This window comes from Neodiprion fabricii, chromosome 5 (genome assembly GCF_021155785.1).
Source record: "Neodiprion fabricii isolate iyNeoFabr1 chromosome 5, iyNeoFabr1.1, whole genome shotgun sequence".
Lineage (NCBI taxonomy): Eukaryota > Metazoa > Arthropoda > Insecta > Hymenoptera > Diprionidae > Neodiprion > Neodiprion fabricii.
This window is the reverse complement of record NC_060243.1, coordinates 2,154,911-2,168,748: the sequence shown is the minus strand read 5'-3', so window position 1 is coordinate 2,168,748 and position 13,838 is coordinate 2,154,911. Positions and strand designations below refer to the sequence as shown.

The 13,838-nt window shown below is 36.3% G+C and overlaps 3 protein-coding genes across 4 annotated transcripts; 1 reads left to right on the top strand and 2 right to left on the bottom strand.

The window, feature by feature from the left end:
* Positions 1 to 206: 206 nt before the first annotated feature.
* Positions 207 to 2,865, bottom strand: LOC124181916 (bifunctional coenzyme A synthase). The gene is made up of 5 exons (XM_046568625.1): positions 2,274 to 2,865; positions 1,842 to 2,185; positions 1,499 to 1,753; positions 1,225 to 1,407; positions 207 to 1,151 (listed from the first exon to the last, which is right to left on the bottom strand). The coding sequence occupies exons 1-5, from the start codon at positions 2,848 to 2,850 to the stop codon at positions 948 to 950; spliced, it is 1,563 nt and encodes a 520-aa protein (XP_046424581.1). The 5' UTR covers positions 2,851 to 2,865; the 3' UTR covers positions 207 to 947.
* A 172-nt stretch (positions 2,866 to 3,037) lies between these two features.
* On the top strand, positions 3,038 to 4,624 carry LOC124181918. 2 transcript variants are annotated; one of them, XM_046568628.1, is made up of 5 exons: positions 3,038 to 3,182; positions 3,477 to 3,622; positions 3,732 to 3,888; positions 3,975 to 4,094; positions 4,270 to 4,624. In XM_046568628.1, exons 1-5 carry the CDS (start codon positions 3,116 to 3,118, stop codon positions 4,464 to 4,466), a joined length of 687 nt encoding a protein of 228 aa, XP_046424584.1. In that variant the 5' UTR covers positions 3,038 to 3,115; the 3' UTR covers positions 4,467 to 4,624. The 2 variants fall into 2 exon arrangements, with proteins under 2 accessions (XP_046424584.1, XP_046424583.1); XM_046568627.1 differs by lacking the exon at positions 3,038 to 3,182 and adding an exon at positions 3,189 to 3,377.
* Positions 4,625 to 5,949: 1,325 nt separating this feature from the next.
* Positions 5,950 to 12,894, bottom strand: LOC124181914 (ATP-dependent translocase ABCB1-like). The gene is made up of 19 exons (XM_046568618.1): positions 12,745 to 12,894; positions 12,601 to 12,658; positions 11,776 to 12,140; positions 11,525 to 11,696; positions 10,782 to 11,102; positions 10,443 to 10,667; positions 10,211 to 10,336; positions 9,920 to 10,123; positions 9,669 to 9,839; positions 9,387 to 9,548; positions 9,180 to 9,275; positions 8,876 to 9,040; positions 8,687 to 8,791; positions 8,201 to 8,566; positions 7,790 to 8,031; positions 7,553 to 7,712; positions 7,185 to 7,379; positions 6,510 to 6,863; positions 5,950 to 6,434 (listed from the first exon to the last, which is right to left on the bottom strand). Exons 1-19 carry the CDS (start codon positions 12,873 to 12,875, stop codon positions 6,243 to 6,245), a joined length of 3,810 nt encoding a protein of 1,269 aa, XP_046424574.1. The 5' UTR covers positions 12,876 to 12,894; the 3' UTR covers positions 5,950 to 6,242.
* Positions 12,895 to 13,838: the final 944 nt, after the last annotated feature.

Below are 13,838 nucleotides of genomic sequence, written 5' to 3'. Positions count from 1 at the left end.
GCGCGCACGCAATCCTCCAAGTTCAACATAACCACTCACGTCGTCAACCTCGCGAAAACTGTGGCCGTAGTGTTGAGAGAGCGACATATAGGTATACCTATACCCGGATTACCCCGGATACTCCGTCTCTCTCACTCTGCATTTGATTGGCCGAAAAGAAACTTATCGGCGAACTAGGTTGTGGAGCGAGAGAGACAGGTTGCACATACATAGCATAAGTGCTTTATCTCACTCATCTCACTGCTTCGCCACACTTTCTGTACTCAAGATGCTACCTCCAGTACTACATGCTCCAAGTATATACTAACTAAACATACAGACTTGGAAATTCAACGATGATGTCAGCAGCGTAAACATTTTTCGTGAGCTCGAGTACCTACAAGCAATGTTGCGAATTTAACTAAGATGATTTTTCAATTCAAGATCCGATGAATTTGCAGCCCAGCATCTTTAACTCATTATCAGTTTTGTCTTGTTACAGCATCGCTATAAATGCAAATTTTTTTACTGAAATTTTCAGATTCTAGTCTTATTTCTTTCATCCTGCGTTACAATTTCGTCCTATATCATGTTTACAGAAATCCCTTCACGAGATATAAGTACACCACTGTTTCGGAACCAGTAGACTATGAACGTTTTACCGCAGGTTACACAGAAAATCGATTACAAGAATAAATGAAAAGTTTAACAAAAAATAGTAGAATCGATGTTACCGAGCATGGTTATAAGCTCGACTACTCGTTGTTTCTTACACTATTTGATAGCTTGGCTCTAGGAACCTCCTTTGTACAGCTGCTATAAGTACAGCCAAATGTAAATAAAAGAGAAATGGTATTTACAAAACAAATTTTGTACTCGTTCCATTAGTGTCTCAAACTTGAAAGTACTAGAGACAATACAAAAAACAATTTTACAGCCTACACGATTCGTCTGAAAGGAATGATTTGTTAGCTGCTAGAGTATCGGGCCAAGTACGTTTTTAGTAAATCCCAAGCTTTTTGGATCTGCTTCTGCGTCACGCTGTGCGACCACATTGTAGAAACTACAACATTGGCACTATTTATTTGCTCTGTATTACTAGGCTGGGCTTCAACTCGTGACTTTGCTTCACTTTCGGTCAATCCATTCCTCTCCATCACCCTCTTGATTGCCTGTATTTATAATTACAAATGTTAGGAGATCTGAAGTACGGAATGTTACAACTTATAGTATTTACTTGTTTACCTCTTCCTTGGGAATAATGCACGTCCATATTTCATGACAAACAGACAGCCATCCAGCTTGTATGAGAACAGCGGCTTCCATTACAATTATCTCATATCCCTCCTTGTAAAGTTCATCAATCTCAGTCTTCGCTTGGTCCAAAATAGCAGGCCAGACCAAGCTGTTCAGTTTTTCAAGTTGTGCCTTCAGTAAATATTGGATAATTAATCACATGTAGAATACAAATTGTCACAAACATCTAGTGGAAAAATTATAAACAGAAGGATTGACTTACTTTATCGTTGAAAACTATTTTCCCGAGAGCTTTTCTATCTATGAATCCATCTTGGTTCAATACATTGTTGCCAAAATTCTCTACAATTATGTTAAAACATAGCTTTCCAGGTGCATAAAGGTCATGGGCTATTTTATCACAATTCACTAATGCAGCTCCTAAATTTTTCAATTTTTCTCCAACTGACGATTTTCCGCTTGCTATACCTCCTGTTAGACCAATTATATACGGCTTTAATGGCTTGTCTTTTATCACCTGAAACATGTTCAAATATCTAATAATTTTTTTAAGCTCCAAGTACATTCAATTAATGAGCTTTACAACTGTATTGAAAATCCCTCACTGGATCTTTAAGCCTCGTTCCAAGCAGCCGCATTCTGTAATTGCTAGAACTTAATTTTTCTTCCTCGTGTTCCTGGTAGTGTGGATCAGCTTCCAAGCGTATAACATCCATGGCTAATTTGTTTAGTCCCTTTTTAACGCGAACCTCGTTTATCTTATCACCTCCTCTCACCGTTTCCTCACTAACAACGATCATCTCAAACGATGGATCGTCCTTTGTAGGACCGTACATATCATTGATCGATACAATATCGTATGCTAAAGACGGATCGATGTCTTCCAAGAACTCTTTCACACGTTCTATCCTCTTCTCAGTCGGCTCTATCAATTCCCAAAGTATTTTTGCTGCAAAAAAAGAATTGACCAATTAAATGAAATGGAAAAATAAGCTTATATTATTTCATGCTAAGGTGACAAATCATAAATTGCTTACAAAGCAGCATGTTGGTGTCTGTTACTCCTACAGTGAGCTTTTGGGTGCATTTGAGAACTGCTCTACTAAGTAAAATCTTATGCCCGTTATGGAGTCGATCAAATGTGCCACCGAGAACAACGTTTTTATAGAGAAGATCGTCTACCGGCGTGATATCATCTTCGTTTTTCCCCACAGCCTTTTCATCGCAAGTTATAAAACTGCACCCCATGCAGGTGTTGGCGAGATAATCTTGTATAAATGAAACTGCATCGTTGTTAGTATAGGTCTGATCAAATATAACCATTTCCACCGGCTTCTTTGTGTTTATGATAGGGGTACTTGGATTCTTTATCCCCGAAAGTAGAACTCGAACATCCAAGCTCGGTGAGTGGGATGAGGCGATTGAGTAAATGCGAGATATGGTCTGGGCATATTTTGGCCCTTGCCATCGAGGCTTGTAATTACCTGACAACAAGAGATTTCTCTCGGGAAAATATTGAATGTACAATGTCTTCAATACATGTTTTTTTATCACCGGTAATATCTTTGACACTTTCGTTGCATTAGTTAGGATCAGCAGACCAGTGTTTACCATGTTAACTTTTTATAACCTCAAAGTAACGAGGATGTTAATTTTTCTTTCCCTTTCGACCGAGATGTTGACGCGCTGATCACGTTGCCACTTTCGATGAAATACCAATACGATCTTCCATTTAACTACGGCAGTTATCGGCACAATACATAAACTTGAAGAACACGCTTTTCTTTTTTGAATCCGACAACTGCCGAGTCACGTCACGAACACGTAACACGTGTCGAACGACGTTCTCGCATTTATGGGTTTACGGCCAAAATGAGGGATGCGGTCCGTGAAAATACCGGCAGTAAACACATCGTCTGCTCGCGGACTGCAACTTCAATTTAAATGTGAGATTCATTGTCGTACACGCGTTAAAATGAACAATTTGCGGAGAAAAATTCGTAGCTACCATGTAACGTCGTACGAAGTTTTATTCAGTACGCTTGAAGAGTTGCTAACAAATAATGACGTTACTTACATATCGCTTTGGCTCGTGTTATTTATCGTTGTACTTATGTCAAGTCTAATCATACTCTTGAAAAGTATGTACAACGCTGTCAACCTCTATATTGCCGATCACTATAAGTTATTTTCTAATCTGAAAATCTTATATTCTTAATTATACGTACGTTGAAATCTAGGGAAACACGACACGGTGTTCTCGCAACCCGAGGTAGCTCCTCCGGAGCTGGTTAATCGATATGTCGATATTATTCACTCCGAAGACGATAGTTCCAAGTTTATAAACTATAAAAAGCTATTAGTACAGTTACATCATACAGCCAGTGTAAGAATTGCATCCTCATATTTTTCACTTCCAAATTTCTACCATCTTTTTATCATTCTTGCATGTACAACAAGAATAGGTGCAAAATATTCTCTATTCAATTTTTCAGAGATGTTACGATACTTGCTATGCCTCAAAATGCATTAGGCTAGTAAGGGATTGTCCGTATTTGATAAACGTGAGCCTTGAACCAAGCGGACTTACCCCTTTTCAATTAGTGTGTTATAACGGTCATACATGTTTAGTGGAGTACATGTTGGCTAAAGGTAAATGTTCAATCTTGATATCAGAAGATAAATTTGTATTTTTCAACCATTCGGTGTTCGTCCAATGTTATCAAACACCTTTACAGGCGCTAATCCATGGCTGGCAACGCAGTCTGGTGAAAATGCACTCTGCTTAGCAGTTTATCACTACCTAAAACACCCAGAAAGTAAAGATTTATTGTGCCTGGATGTATTGTTTAATTCAGGTATGCATGCAGCCTAAATAAAAATTTTTAGTCTATAACCAGGCAAACGTAAATGGGACGACGCATGTTGGTCGTCAATAGATTCCACAGTAGTTTCGCAGCATATAAATCGCAAGTTGTTTTGGACAATCGCACCCTGTATTAACGTTCATTTCGCTTGTCCATTTTTTACCAGGATGCACTTTGGACCCAAATAGTCGCTGTTTTAAGGTAATCTTAAAAATGGCAACACAAGGTTGTCACAAACGTCTGACCGAGTGGATATTGGTGCACACTAAGGCTGCCACATATGATTACAGATCTATGTCAGTTCCTGTAGTTCTTGAAAATATTCAGGTCTATTCTAAATATAAACCTTCGTTTAGACATTGATTCTATTGTAGTGTACAGCCATAATTAATATTAAGGAGGTTTAACACCTACTGGTTTTACTTAATAAAAAGTTTTGGATGGTCATGTCACCAGTTTTAGCCATTAATTATTCGCCATTTACACACTGCTTGAATAATTCTCGTTCATCATAAAATATTTCCACTTTGGCGGAAGCATCTTCTGTGATTCCATGAAAGCCTTAACTTTAAAACTAACCAAATGATACAGGCAAAAGTATGTTGTGGGGTTGAAGCTCCTTAACAATATGAAACTATTGTTGTATCCGTTTTATTGACCAAGTTTTATATCCATTATAGTACGCCAGCTTTGTATAAGGTTTCTTGGAAACAAGAATTCATGTATGTACACACAAAGTCTTAAGTGATAATTAATAAACGATTATTTTGCAGTATATGAGAATATCTGATGTCATTTCTTTTGAGCAAAAAATGCTTCATTTTGATAATGCTAATTTTAACATTATATGTTTAACGTTTACTTTTCGTGCCCTATGGCTGTAGATTGAAATATGAAATTTTCAGGATGATACTCAGTTACTTGATTCTAAGCAAGATGGAAATCCAATACATCCTGAAAAATTCAGATCTGTTTTGAAGATAATCAAGCCCAATCATACGGGCAGTCCAACCTACTAACAGACCTCAGAAAGTGAAATTTGAAATTTTCAGAGCATACTCTGTTATCCAAGATGTGAATTCCCTTATTTGGATTGATTCTACTTCTGTAACTCGTAGCAAGTGATTGATGAAAAGTCCCGAGGAAACGTGTTTACCGCGTAGTATTTAACATAAAAAAAAAAACTGCCGCTGTGAATTGTGTTTAATAATTTTTAATCAATTCTCGTTTTTATCTGTTTTTTTTTTTTTTTTTAATACGGGTGGCAAGAATTTTGCTTAAATAAAATTCCCTGACTTTTCTTGTCGAATAATTCAGAATTCTCTATCTTTTTTTCACAAAACTAACAATCAGGTACATCGAAAATATTAAAAACTATGTGTGCGTGCGTGTGTGTGTGCGTGTAGAAATTGCACAATACCATTTCCAAAAGCAAACTTGGCAAAATTTTAAAGTCCACTTGAAATTTGAAAGCTATTTATAAAAAATGTACGTTTTTTTCCTGTAGACTATTATAATTCCTTGACTTTTCCTGATAGACGAAATTCGCTGACTATTCTCGGTTTTTCCGGTCGGTCACCACCCTGTTAATAATATACAATAATACACAATAGATACATGATAAATTATACATAGGTACATGGACGTTAATGAAACAATAAGTTACACGTTGAACGTTAATGGTAATAAATGATTAAATGTCCAATGAAAAATCAGAAAAGATTGGTCGAAGTCCGCGTGTAATGTGATAGTAATAATGAGGCACAAAATTTATGATTTGCTGCAGAAGAATATTAGGTTGGATTACGCAAAAATCATTAGAATAGAAGAAAGTAATAAGAAGATGTGCTTTGCATTGCTTTAGTCGCGGATTGTACAGCATCTAATGAAGATTTTAAATAAAATACAATTGACGAGGTTGAAAGTGATTACTAAAATACTAAACATTGTTACACTTTTAGGGAGTAACTAATTATATATAAGCTAGAAAATTACATAATATACTGGGCACTAAACTTGAGACCGTTGTGACAAGAAGTTGTGGCTATTCAACTAGTAAACAATATTTTTACGCGCTTGGTTTAAATACTGGTATTGTTTGGTTTGACCAATGTTATATCGAAGTTGGTCCTAGCACTTTTAGGATTGTAGAGTGCGTAGTTTGTAATAAAGCCCCTTTTTAGCAACAAGCTCTGCATGCGTTCCACTTTCCGCTACAACGCCTCTATCCAAAACGCATATTTTGTCAGCATCTTGGATGGTAGAGAGTCTGTGTGCGATAGTTATGCATGTTCTGCCTTCTTTTGCCTCGTCCAGTGCTGCTTGTACAATCTGCATAAGAGTGTAAAGAACAAGTAAATACCACGAATAACCGTATTTTCAGTGAATGTGGCTGCAAAATTTTACCTTTTCACTTTCCATGTCAAGAGCAGATGTAGCTTCGTCAAGCAAAAGAACTTTGGGATTTCTAACTAAAGCTCTGGCGATAGCTATTCTTTGTTTTTGACCTCCGGAAATTTGGGTACCTTTATCACCAAGTTTAGTATCATATCCAAGTGGAAGTGACGTGATAAACGTGTGTATATTCGCTTTTTTAGCAGCAGCCTCTATGTCCGACATTAATACGTTTCTTGAGTTATCGCCATAGGCAATATTTTCGGCTATTGTGCGAGCAAACAATGATGGTTCTTGCGACACTATACCCAGATGGGATCTCAGAGAATCAAGAGTTACAGATGAGATATCTTTATTGTCCAGTTCCTAGGGAAGTAAATGTCCATTTTTAGTTATTGAAGGACTGCTTTGACAAATTGAGATTGAAGGTTACAACGTTATTGTCACAGTGCTTGTTTAGGAGAAATCGTTATAGCGCAACTTTAAGATCCTATAAAATTCAACAAATAGAAATATAGCAAAGCGTGCTCATGTTTTAAAAAATAGCCTACTTTAAAGTCTTCCTAAAATTACCAATTTGTGAGTTTCTTCCTAATGTTTTGTTATGTTAATGTTAATAATTTGAATTGGATTCAACAAAGGTGTGTACGAACTTCACAACTACCCACTGAACATGGTGTGACTTACAACACTGCCGATATTCGGATCATAAAATCTTTCAAGTAGCTGAATGGTTGTGCTCTTTCCACATCCGCTAGATCCGATCAATGCAATTGTTTTTCCCGATGGTATTTCAAGATTCAACGCTTTTAAGATTACGATTCCAGGCCTGGTAGGATACTCGAATGTGACGGAATTGTAATTGACCTCACCGGTGATGTTCTGAAAGGATTTTGAATGGTATCAATGATATTAACGTCCAGTAATAAGGCGTATTGGATTTAGCATGACGAGTACCACAATTACGTGACAAAGAATAAAATATATCTTAAACGAGTTAGAAATTTTAGCATGAATAGGTAGTACACGAAAAAAAAAAATGCTACAATAATTACCCATTTTTCTTCGTTTGGATTTGTCGGATCTACTATCGCTGGTTTTCTGTTGATGAGTGCAAATATTTTTCCAGCTGCAATTAAACCTTTCTGATAGTTTGGCGCAAACGCTAAGGCATTAGCGACCATCACTGTGCCCATGATCAGAGCCTGAGCAACCCTTTAGAGAACATAAATAACCAATTAAATATAACAGTATTGTTTTAGTAACAGATTCGGTCCAAACAATTCGCTTACTTGAATACCACAGCATAGTTTAATCCTTCGTTGGTGATCAAAGTTCCGCCATACCACATAACAACAGCATATGCAAAGTAAAGAATGGATCTGGCAAGAGCAAATACTATGGCACGTACATGGGTATTCTTTTTACCAAGTTCAAAAGAAGGTCTCATTGCCTCTGCGTATGCTATTTGGAAAGTTTCTTCTCTTCCAAGTCCAGCAACTGTACGAATGTTAGACACTGCTTCAACTGCTATCTAGAATGTTGAATTTTAAATTAATTTATTTGTTAAATGTAACCAACAACGAGCTTTTCATACTCGAATAATAATAATTAATAGCCAGAGAGAGTCAAACCCTGAATTGACCAAGTGATAAGATATGTAGTAAGAAATTCAAACTGAAGACTATTCCTGGTTTCGATACCTTGGTAGATTGTTCTAAGCTCTTGTGATAATCGAAAGATTCCTTATGCATTATTAAGCCTTGGAGATAAATAGTGACTAGAATGAACGGTATAAATGCTGTTCCGACAAGTCCTAATCTCCATTCATAGTACATAGCAAGTGCCAAGCCCAGTACAATTGTAGTGGCAGATTGTATAAGGGTACCAATTCGCTGTCCAGTTGCACCCTGTATAGCAGCAGCTTCTCCAGACAGTTTAGCACATAGAGAACCAGTCCCGTTACTGGGAACGTCAAACCAAGCCATCTCTTGTTTCAACATCGTGCCAAATGCTAATTCTCGCATCCTCATTGTAAGTCGTTCACCAGCAATACCAAAAACGAATATCTGCGATATTAAAAGTTATGTTTGATTAATCGACGCTAATACAATAATGCGCCAGCTAAATTTCATTGACCTTATGATTAAAAGTTTAGTTTTTACAAATAAAGTCTATAAATTATTTACCTGGATAAAAGTAGCTGACCCAACTAGGATCCCAATCAGCACAAAATAGAGGCAATACATGTTGGTTTCACTTCTAACTTGGTCAACGTCAGGATATGATAGAATCTGGAATGTTATTTCAATAGCATAAGTCAAGTTTTTCAAGAAAAATTCAAATAGTCATATCCTGAAGAATCGTCTGATTCTTACCCCGATCAGGTCCCCGAATAGAATGGCAAATAACGGTGTAGAACATCCAACGATGGCAGAGGTCAAACAGGCAAGAATAATATAATATTTTTCAGGTTCATTATACTTTAGAACATTGAGCATAGAGACCGCCGAAGTTTCTGTAACTTCTTCGTACAAAGTATTCTAAAAAATATTGTCACAGATAAAAGGTATTTATGATATTTGACAAGCAGTGTACCAGATAGTAATATCAAACATTATGATTCATGTATCGTCCATGCACGTGAATCACTTCAATCGTAACACAGCCTACAAAGCGTACCTGTCTATTCATGATTACTTTTTCATTATCTTCATCTTCTTCTATTTCATCACTACGTGTTTGATCTTTTCTGCCTGATTCTTCTAGTTCAGATATCTAAAATATTTTAACATTGATAAGTGTTCAAGTTATTGTGCAGCAAATCTATTGCAATAAATGAACTTCGATCACGTAACAATCAAATGTTAAAAAAAAAAAAAAAATTACCTGCGAAGTAACTAGACCATAATAGTGTTGTTTCAATTTCATTAAATCGTCGTGACTTCCTTGCTCTACCGCTATACCTTTCGCGAGTACAATGATTTTATTTGCATCTCTTATTGTCGATAGTCTGTGAGCTACAATAATGGTAGTTCTTCCTTCACTTGCCTGGAAGATATTAAAATATGATATCAGCTATTGTTGACTGAAATTGTACCAGGTATTTTGTTCAGTTTGTGATATCGGCAGTAGAGCCCCAACTGAAATGTATAAAAGAAATTGAATCACCCTATCTAGTGCCGCTTGTACTTTCGCTTCACTACGAGTATCCAGAGCTGAAGTTGCTTCATCGAGGAGCAAGATCCTTGGGTTTCGTACTAATGCTCGGGCTATAGCGATTCTTTGCTTTTGCCCACCTGAAATTTGAGCTCCCCTTTCACCAACCAATGTGTCATACCCCTGAAATTCATTCAAGTTTCAGTTTAGTGTGTTATATTAAAATTTGTCTCACTGACTTCAAAAGATATTATAATGCTTACCTTATGCAGCTTTGTAATAAAATCGTGTGCATTTGCCTTCTTAGCTGCAGCGACAATTTCTTCTTCGGTTGCATTAATTTTTCCATAACGAATGTTCTCAGCGATGGTTGTGTCAAACAACACGGGCTCCTGACCAACAATTCCGATGTTGCTTCTCAGCCATTCAACATTCAAGTCTTTCAAGTCCTGCCCGTCTAAAAGAATCTAATAGTACAGAGTAAGTTCAGAACCTTTCTTCCAAACGACGTGGTATGTAGTTAGTAATAATGCGACATTTAAACATAGACTTACTTGTCCCCCAGGTGGATCATAGAACCTTTGTAAAAGCTGAATACACGTTGATTTCCCACACCCAGATCCACCTACTAACGCCACTGTTTCTCCTGGATTGATTGTCAGGTTTAAACCTCCCAAAACCTAACGAAAAAATATTTCATTTCAATTTTAGCATGAAAAATGGTTGGGAATTTTCCATTTCCTTGACGATTGAAACACTTAAAAATAAGATCTGTCTGTAACATACCTCAATGTCTGGCCGTGAAGGGTAATTGAAAACAACATTTTTGAATTCAATAGCTCCATTGGTGTTTTTCGGCTTAACACCATCATTTGACAGACTGTCGATGGAAGACTTTCTTTCAATAACAGCGAAAACTTTAGCCCCTGCTGCTTTGGCAATTCCAAAAGCTTCTATGAACGGAGAAGCTGTTCCAAAGTTCATAGATCCCATCATCACAGCTAAGAATACCTGCGAACATTCTCGAAAATTGAAAATCCAGACTGAAATAACTGAGGGTTTAGAAGAAGAGTTAATTCGAATATGAAATCGAAATTAAATACATTTTTTGAACGACCATCTTACTGTGATCATTGTAGCAGCATCATATGTCTGTTCACTTGTATCGAGGTTCCGTTCTTCAATAATAAGGCCGACGCCGTACCAGAACGATAGCGCATAGCTGGAGTATATGAAAAACCATAGCATTCCAAACCCAAATCCTGAGAACATACCTCTCTTCGTATTATTCTTATAGGCATATATTAAATTCTCTGTATATCTTGTTAGTTCTAGTTTCTGGCCCCCAAATGCAACAACAGTACGCATTGCCGACAGTACTTCTTCTGCAATTGATCCTGCTTTAGCGTATGCTTCAATTTCCTTGCGTGCCAATCGAGAAGTAATCTGCAATAAATTTGTGAATATTCAATTTTCAAAAGATTAGCATAGTCAATGCATTTTCGCAATGAAAATTTGATTTAGCAGACGTGTCTCTATTCAAGTTTGCAGAGTCATTCCGATATGACCTAAATGATAAGCTGTCATAAATAATAAGATATTTTAGATCTCTAGATTATTCTTTAGTATTATCTGACGTGAAGTAGTAATGTTGGATCTAAATACAACAGCGAGTACCGGATCTAATCAGTATTGAAATGTCACGTTGAACTATGCGTGCTATTTTGCCTCCAGTTATTTACAGATAAAATTAAGAGTACACCGGATGTGATGATGACTCACAAGATTAATAGAACTCTGAAAAACACTCCGAAATTAAAATTTATCTATGATAAAATAATGTTTAAAGATCATGGAAGTATAATTACCGATACAACTGCTCCAATGACTAGCACTGTGACAGGGAGTGAAACCATGCAGACAAGTGCGAGTTTCCATCCCTTGGTGAATGCTACGATAACACACCCCACGAAGGCACTCATGTTATGGATGAACATAACAGTCTTTTCAGAAATTCCTTCTTCTAGCTTAGTTATATCCCTGTAGAAATTTTACAAATTAACCAATTTCATGTTCAGGGTGCTTAAAACATTCATGACCATTATCTGGTTAAACTTACTCTGCCAATCTACTCGCGACATCACCACTTGGAGTTAAATCGTACCATGAAATGTCCTGATGTAGCGCAGATTCTAAATACATATTTCGAATTCTGTATATCTGACGCTGTCCAGCAATGTTGTATAACATTATGCTTATGTAACTGAATGAGAGCATAATAATTCCAATGACTGAATTCAAAATTGCAAATAACACAACTGAATCCATAAGCTGCGTATAGTCCTCGAGAAGTGCTGCTTGTACCATTGATCCTATCAGATCACCATAAATATATATATTAGCTGGCTGACAAAAACCGGTAACAACCGCGGAAATAGCGCCAATGACGAGAAAAAACTTTTCACATCCATCAGAGTATTTAAACTGAAAAAATAAATTGGATATGGTTATAATAATCTAAGAAATAGATCCACGTGTTGATCGAATGAATAAATAATAATCAGACTGGACAGTGGGTCGGTGCTTGTCGAAGATTAAGCATTACATAATTAATTAGACATTTAATTGTCACACCTAAAATAATGTTTCCGAGAAATCAATAGTATAGATCAGTGTTTTTCAACCTATGCGTCGTGACCCCCAGGGGGATCGCCAAGTCTTGCTCGGGGGGTCGCAGTGGCAAGCCAGATAAAAGTAAAAAACACAAAGGATGTTTTGCGAGGAATCCTTTCATTTTAAAAATTCTCTGAAATCACTAGCATAGTTTTATTATAGACCTGGGCGGGTCAGTAAATTTTTTTTACTTGCAAAGGGGTCGCGAATTCAAGAACGTTGAAAAACACTGGTTGAAATGAATATAAAATAGTATGAGTAAAACATTTACCAATTTCCAAAAAGATATTGCTGGATATTCGGGGGGTTTTGGCTTCTCTGCAGACTTGCTGAAAGATTATTGAAGAAAAAAACTTCAGCATAAGTGTATGAAATAAATATGTAACTTGTAAAATAATAATTAGAAGTTACTTACTGATTTTCAGTTTCTTTAGACTCTTCATCAGTCGGTCGGAACCCTAATATTTCAATGGGATTAGCTTTAGATGAAATGGTGCTTGGGTCCTGGGCTACCATAGCTAGCTCTAATTTCTTGACGTTCTTCATGGTAACTGACAAGTTAGCATACTGCAGCACTGCTGTAGAATGAACTGAATTGAATGTGCCTACATAATTTAAACCGATCGACAGATATCTAATCAATGTTTTATCAAGATTATACAATGACAACCTTGATTAGGCTCAAACGCAATACTTACAGACTTTGCAATACCGGTTGTTAACTCTGTTATATTTTCTCTTCTGATTACCTGGGTTTTTCGCCCAAAGTTGCCAATGATGTAATAAGCTCAAGCCTTGCGAATATTTGAATACATACTTTTCAGCAACTTTGGAGAGTGCATAAACATTGGACACATTAATAAAATTTTTCGTCCGTTTGTCAGAATTCTGTGCAACAGACTTTAAATCCAATACAATGAAATTCTTTAATACAGAAGTCAAGCTTACTCAATTTTCCCATTCGATATCATAAGAATGAATTCAATATCTTTGAAATCAATATGCTTATCTTTGGCTGGGAACAAAATGAGAGTCATTGGTATGAGTCACTGTAAATTCTCTGTATAATAAAACACTGTGTATATAATTATATATGTATAATAAATTTACGGAAAATATGACAACTCTTTTTTTTTTTGTATAATCAAAATCGTCACTGTCAGTATAAATCTACCATACCAATTATGAAATTTGTACTCTTGCACGCACATCGATAAGTGAAATATTTTTTTTAATTTATTACACAATATGTTGGTGCAAAGTGTATAAGTAGTGGCTGAAAAAATTGACGAAAGTGAGGAATTTTTATTTCGAGAAACAATTATTCAATTTGATCGGGGTTTGTTTCATTCAAAAGTATGTAGATCCAGCTTTATCCATACATTTCGTTTATTACAATAAATTAAGATGGAGTATTGTTATTCACTATTAACATAAATCATTTTATTTGCTGACATGTTTGACAGTGCTAACCACATCTAAAAAACGGCTTAACCAATCTACATCAAA

Coding starts and splice junctions, on each gene's coding strand:
- LOC124181916 (XM_046568625.1), bottom strand. CDS start 2,850: ATGGTAAACACTGGTCTGCTGATCCTAACTAATGCAACGAAAGTGTCA. Junction 2,186..2,273: donor AGACACCAACATGCTGCTTT/GTAAGCAATTTA, acceptor CTTTTTTTGCAG/CAAAAATACTTTGGGAATTG. Junction 1,152..1,224: donor GCATTATTCCCAAGGAAGAG/GTAAACAAGTAA, acceptor TTATAAATACAG/GCAATCAAGAGGGTGATGGA.
- LOC124181918 (XM_046568627.1), top strand. CDS start 3,212: ATGAACAATTTGCGGAGAAAAATTCGTAGCTACCATGTAACGTCGTAC. Junction 3,623..3,731: donor AGTTACATCATACAGCCAGT/GTAAGAATTGCA, acceptor TCAATTTTTCAG/AGATGTTACGATACTTGCTA. Junction 4,095..4,269: donor GGATGTATTGTTTAATTCAG/GTATGCATGCAG, acceptor ATTTTTTACCAG/GATGCACTTTGGACCCAAAT.
- LOC124181914 (XM_046568618.1), bottom strand. CDS start 12,875: ATGAAGAACGTCAAGAAATTAGAGCTAGCTATGGTAGCCCAGGACCCA. Junction 10,337..10,442: donor CTTCACGGCCAGACATTGAG/GTATGTTACAGA, acceptor TTTTTTCGTTAG/GTTTTGGGAGGTTTAAACCT. Junction 8,567..8,686: donor GGTCAGCTACTTTTATCCAG/GTAAATAATTTA, acceptor TTAATATCGCAG/ATATTCGTTTTTGGTATTGC.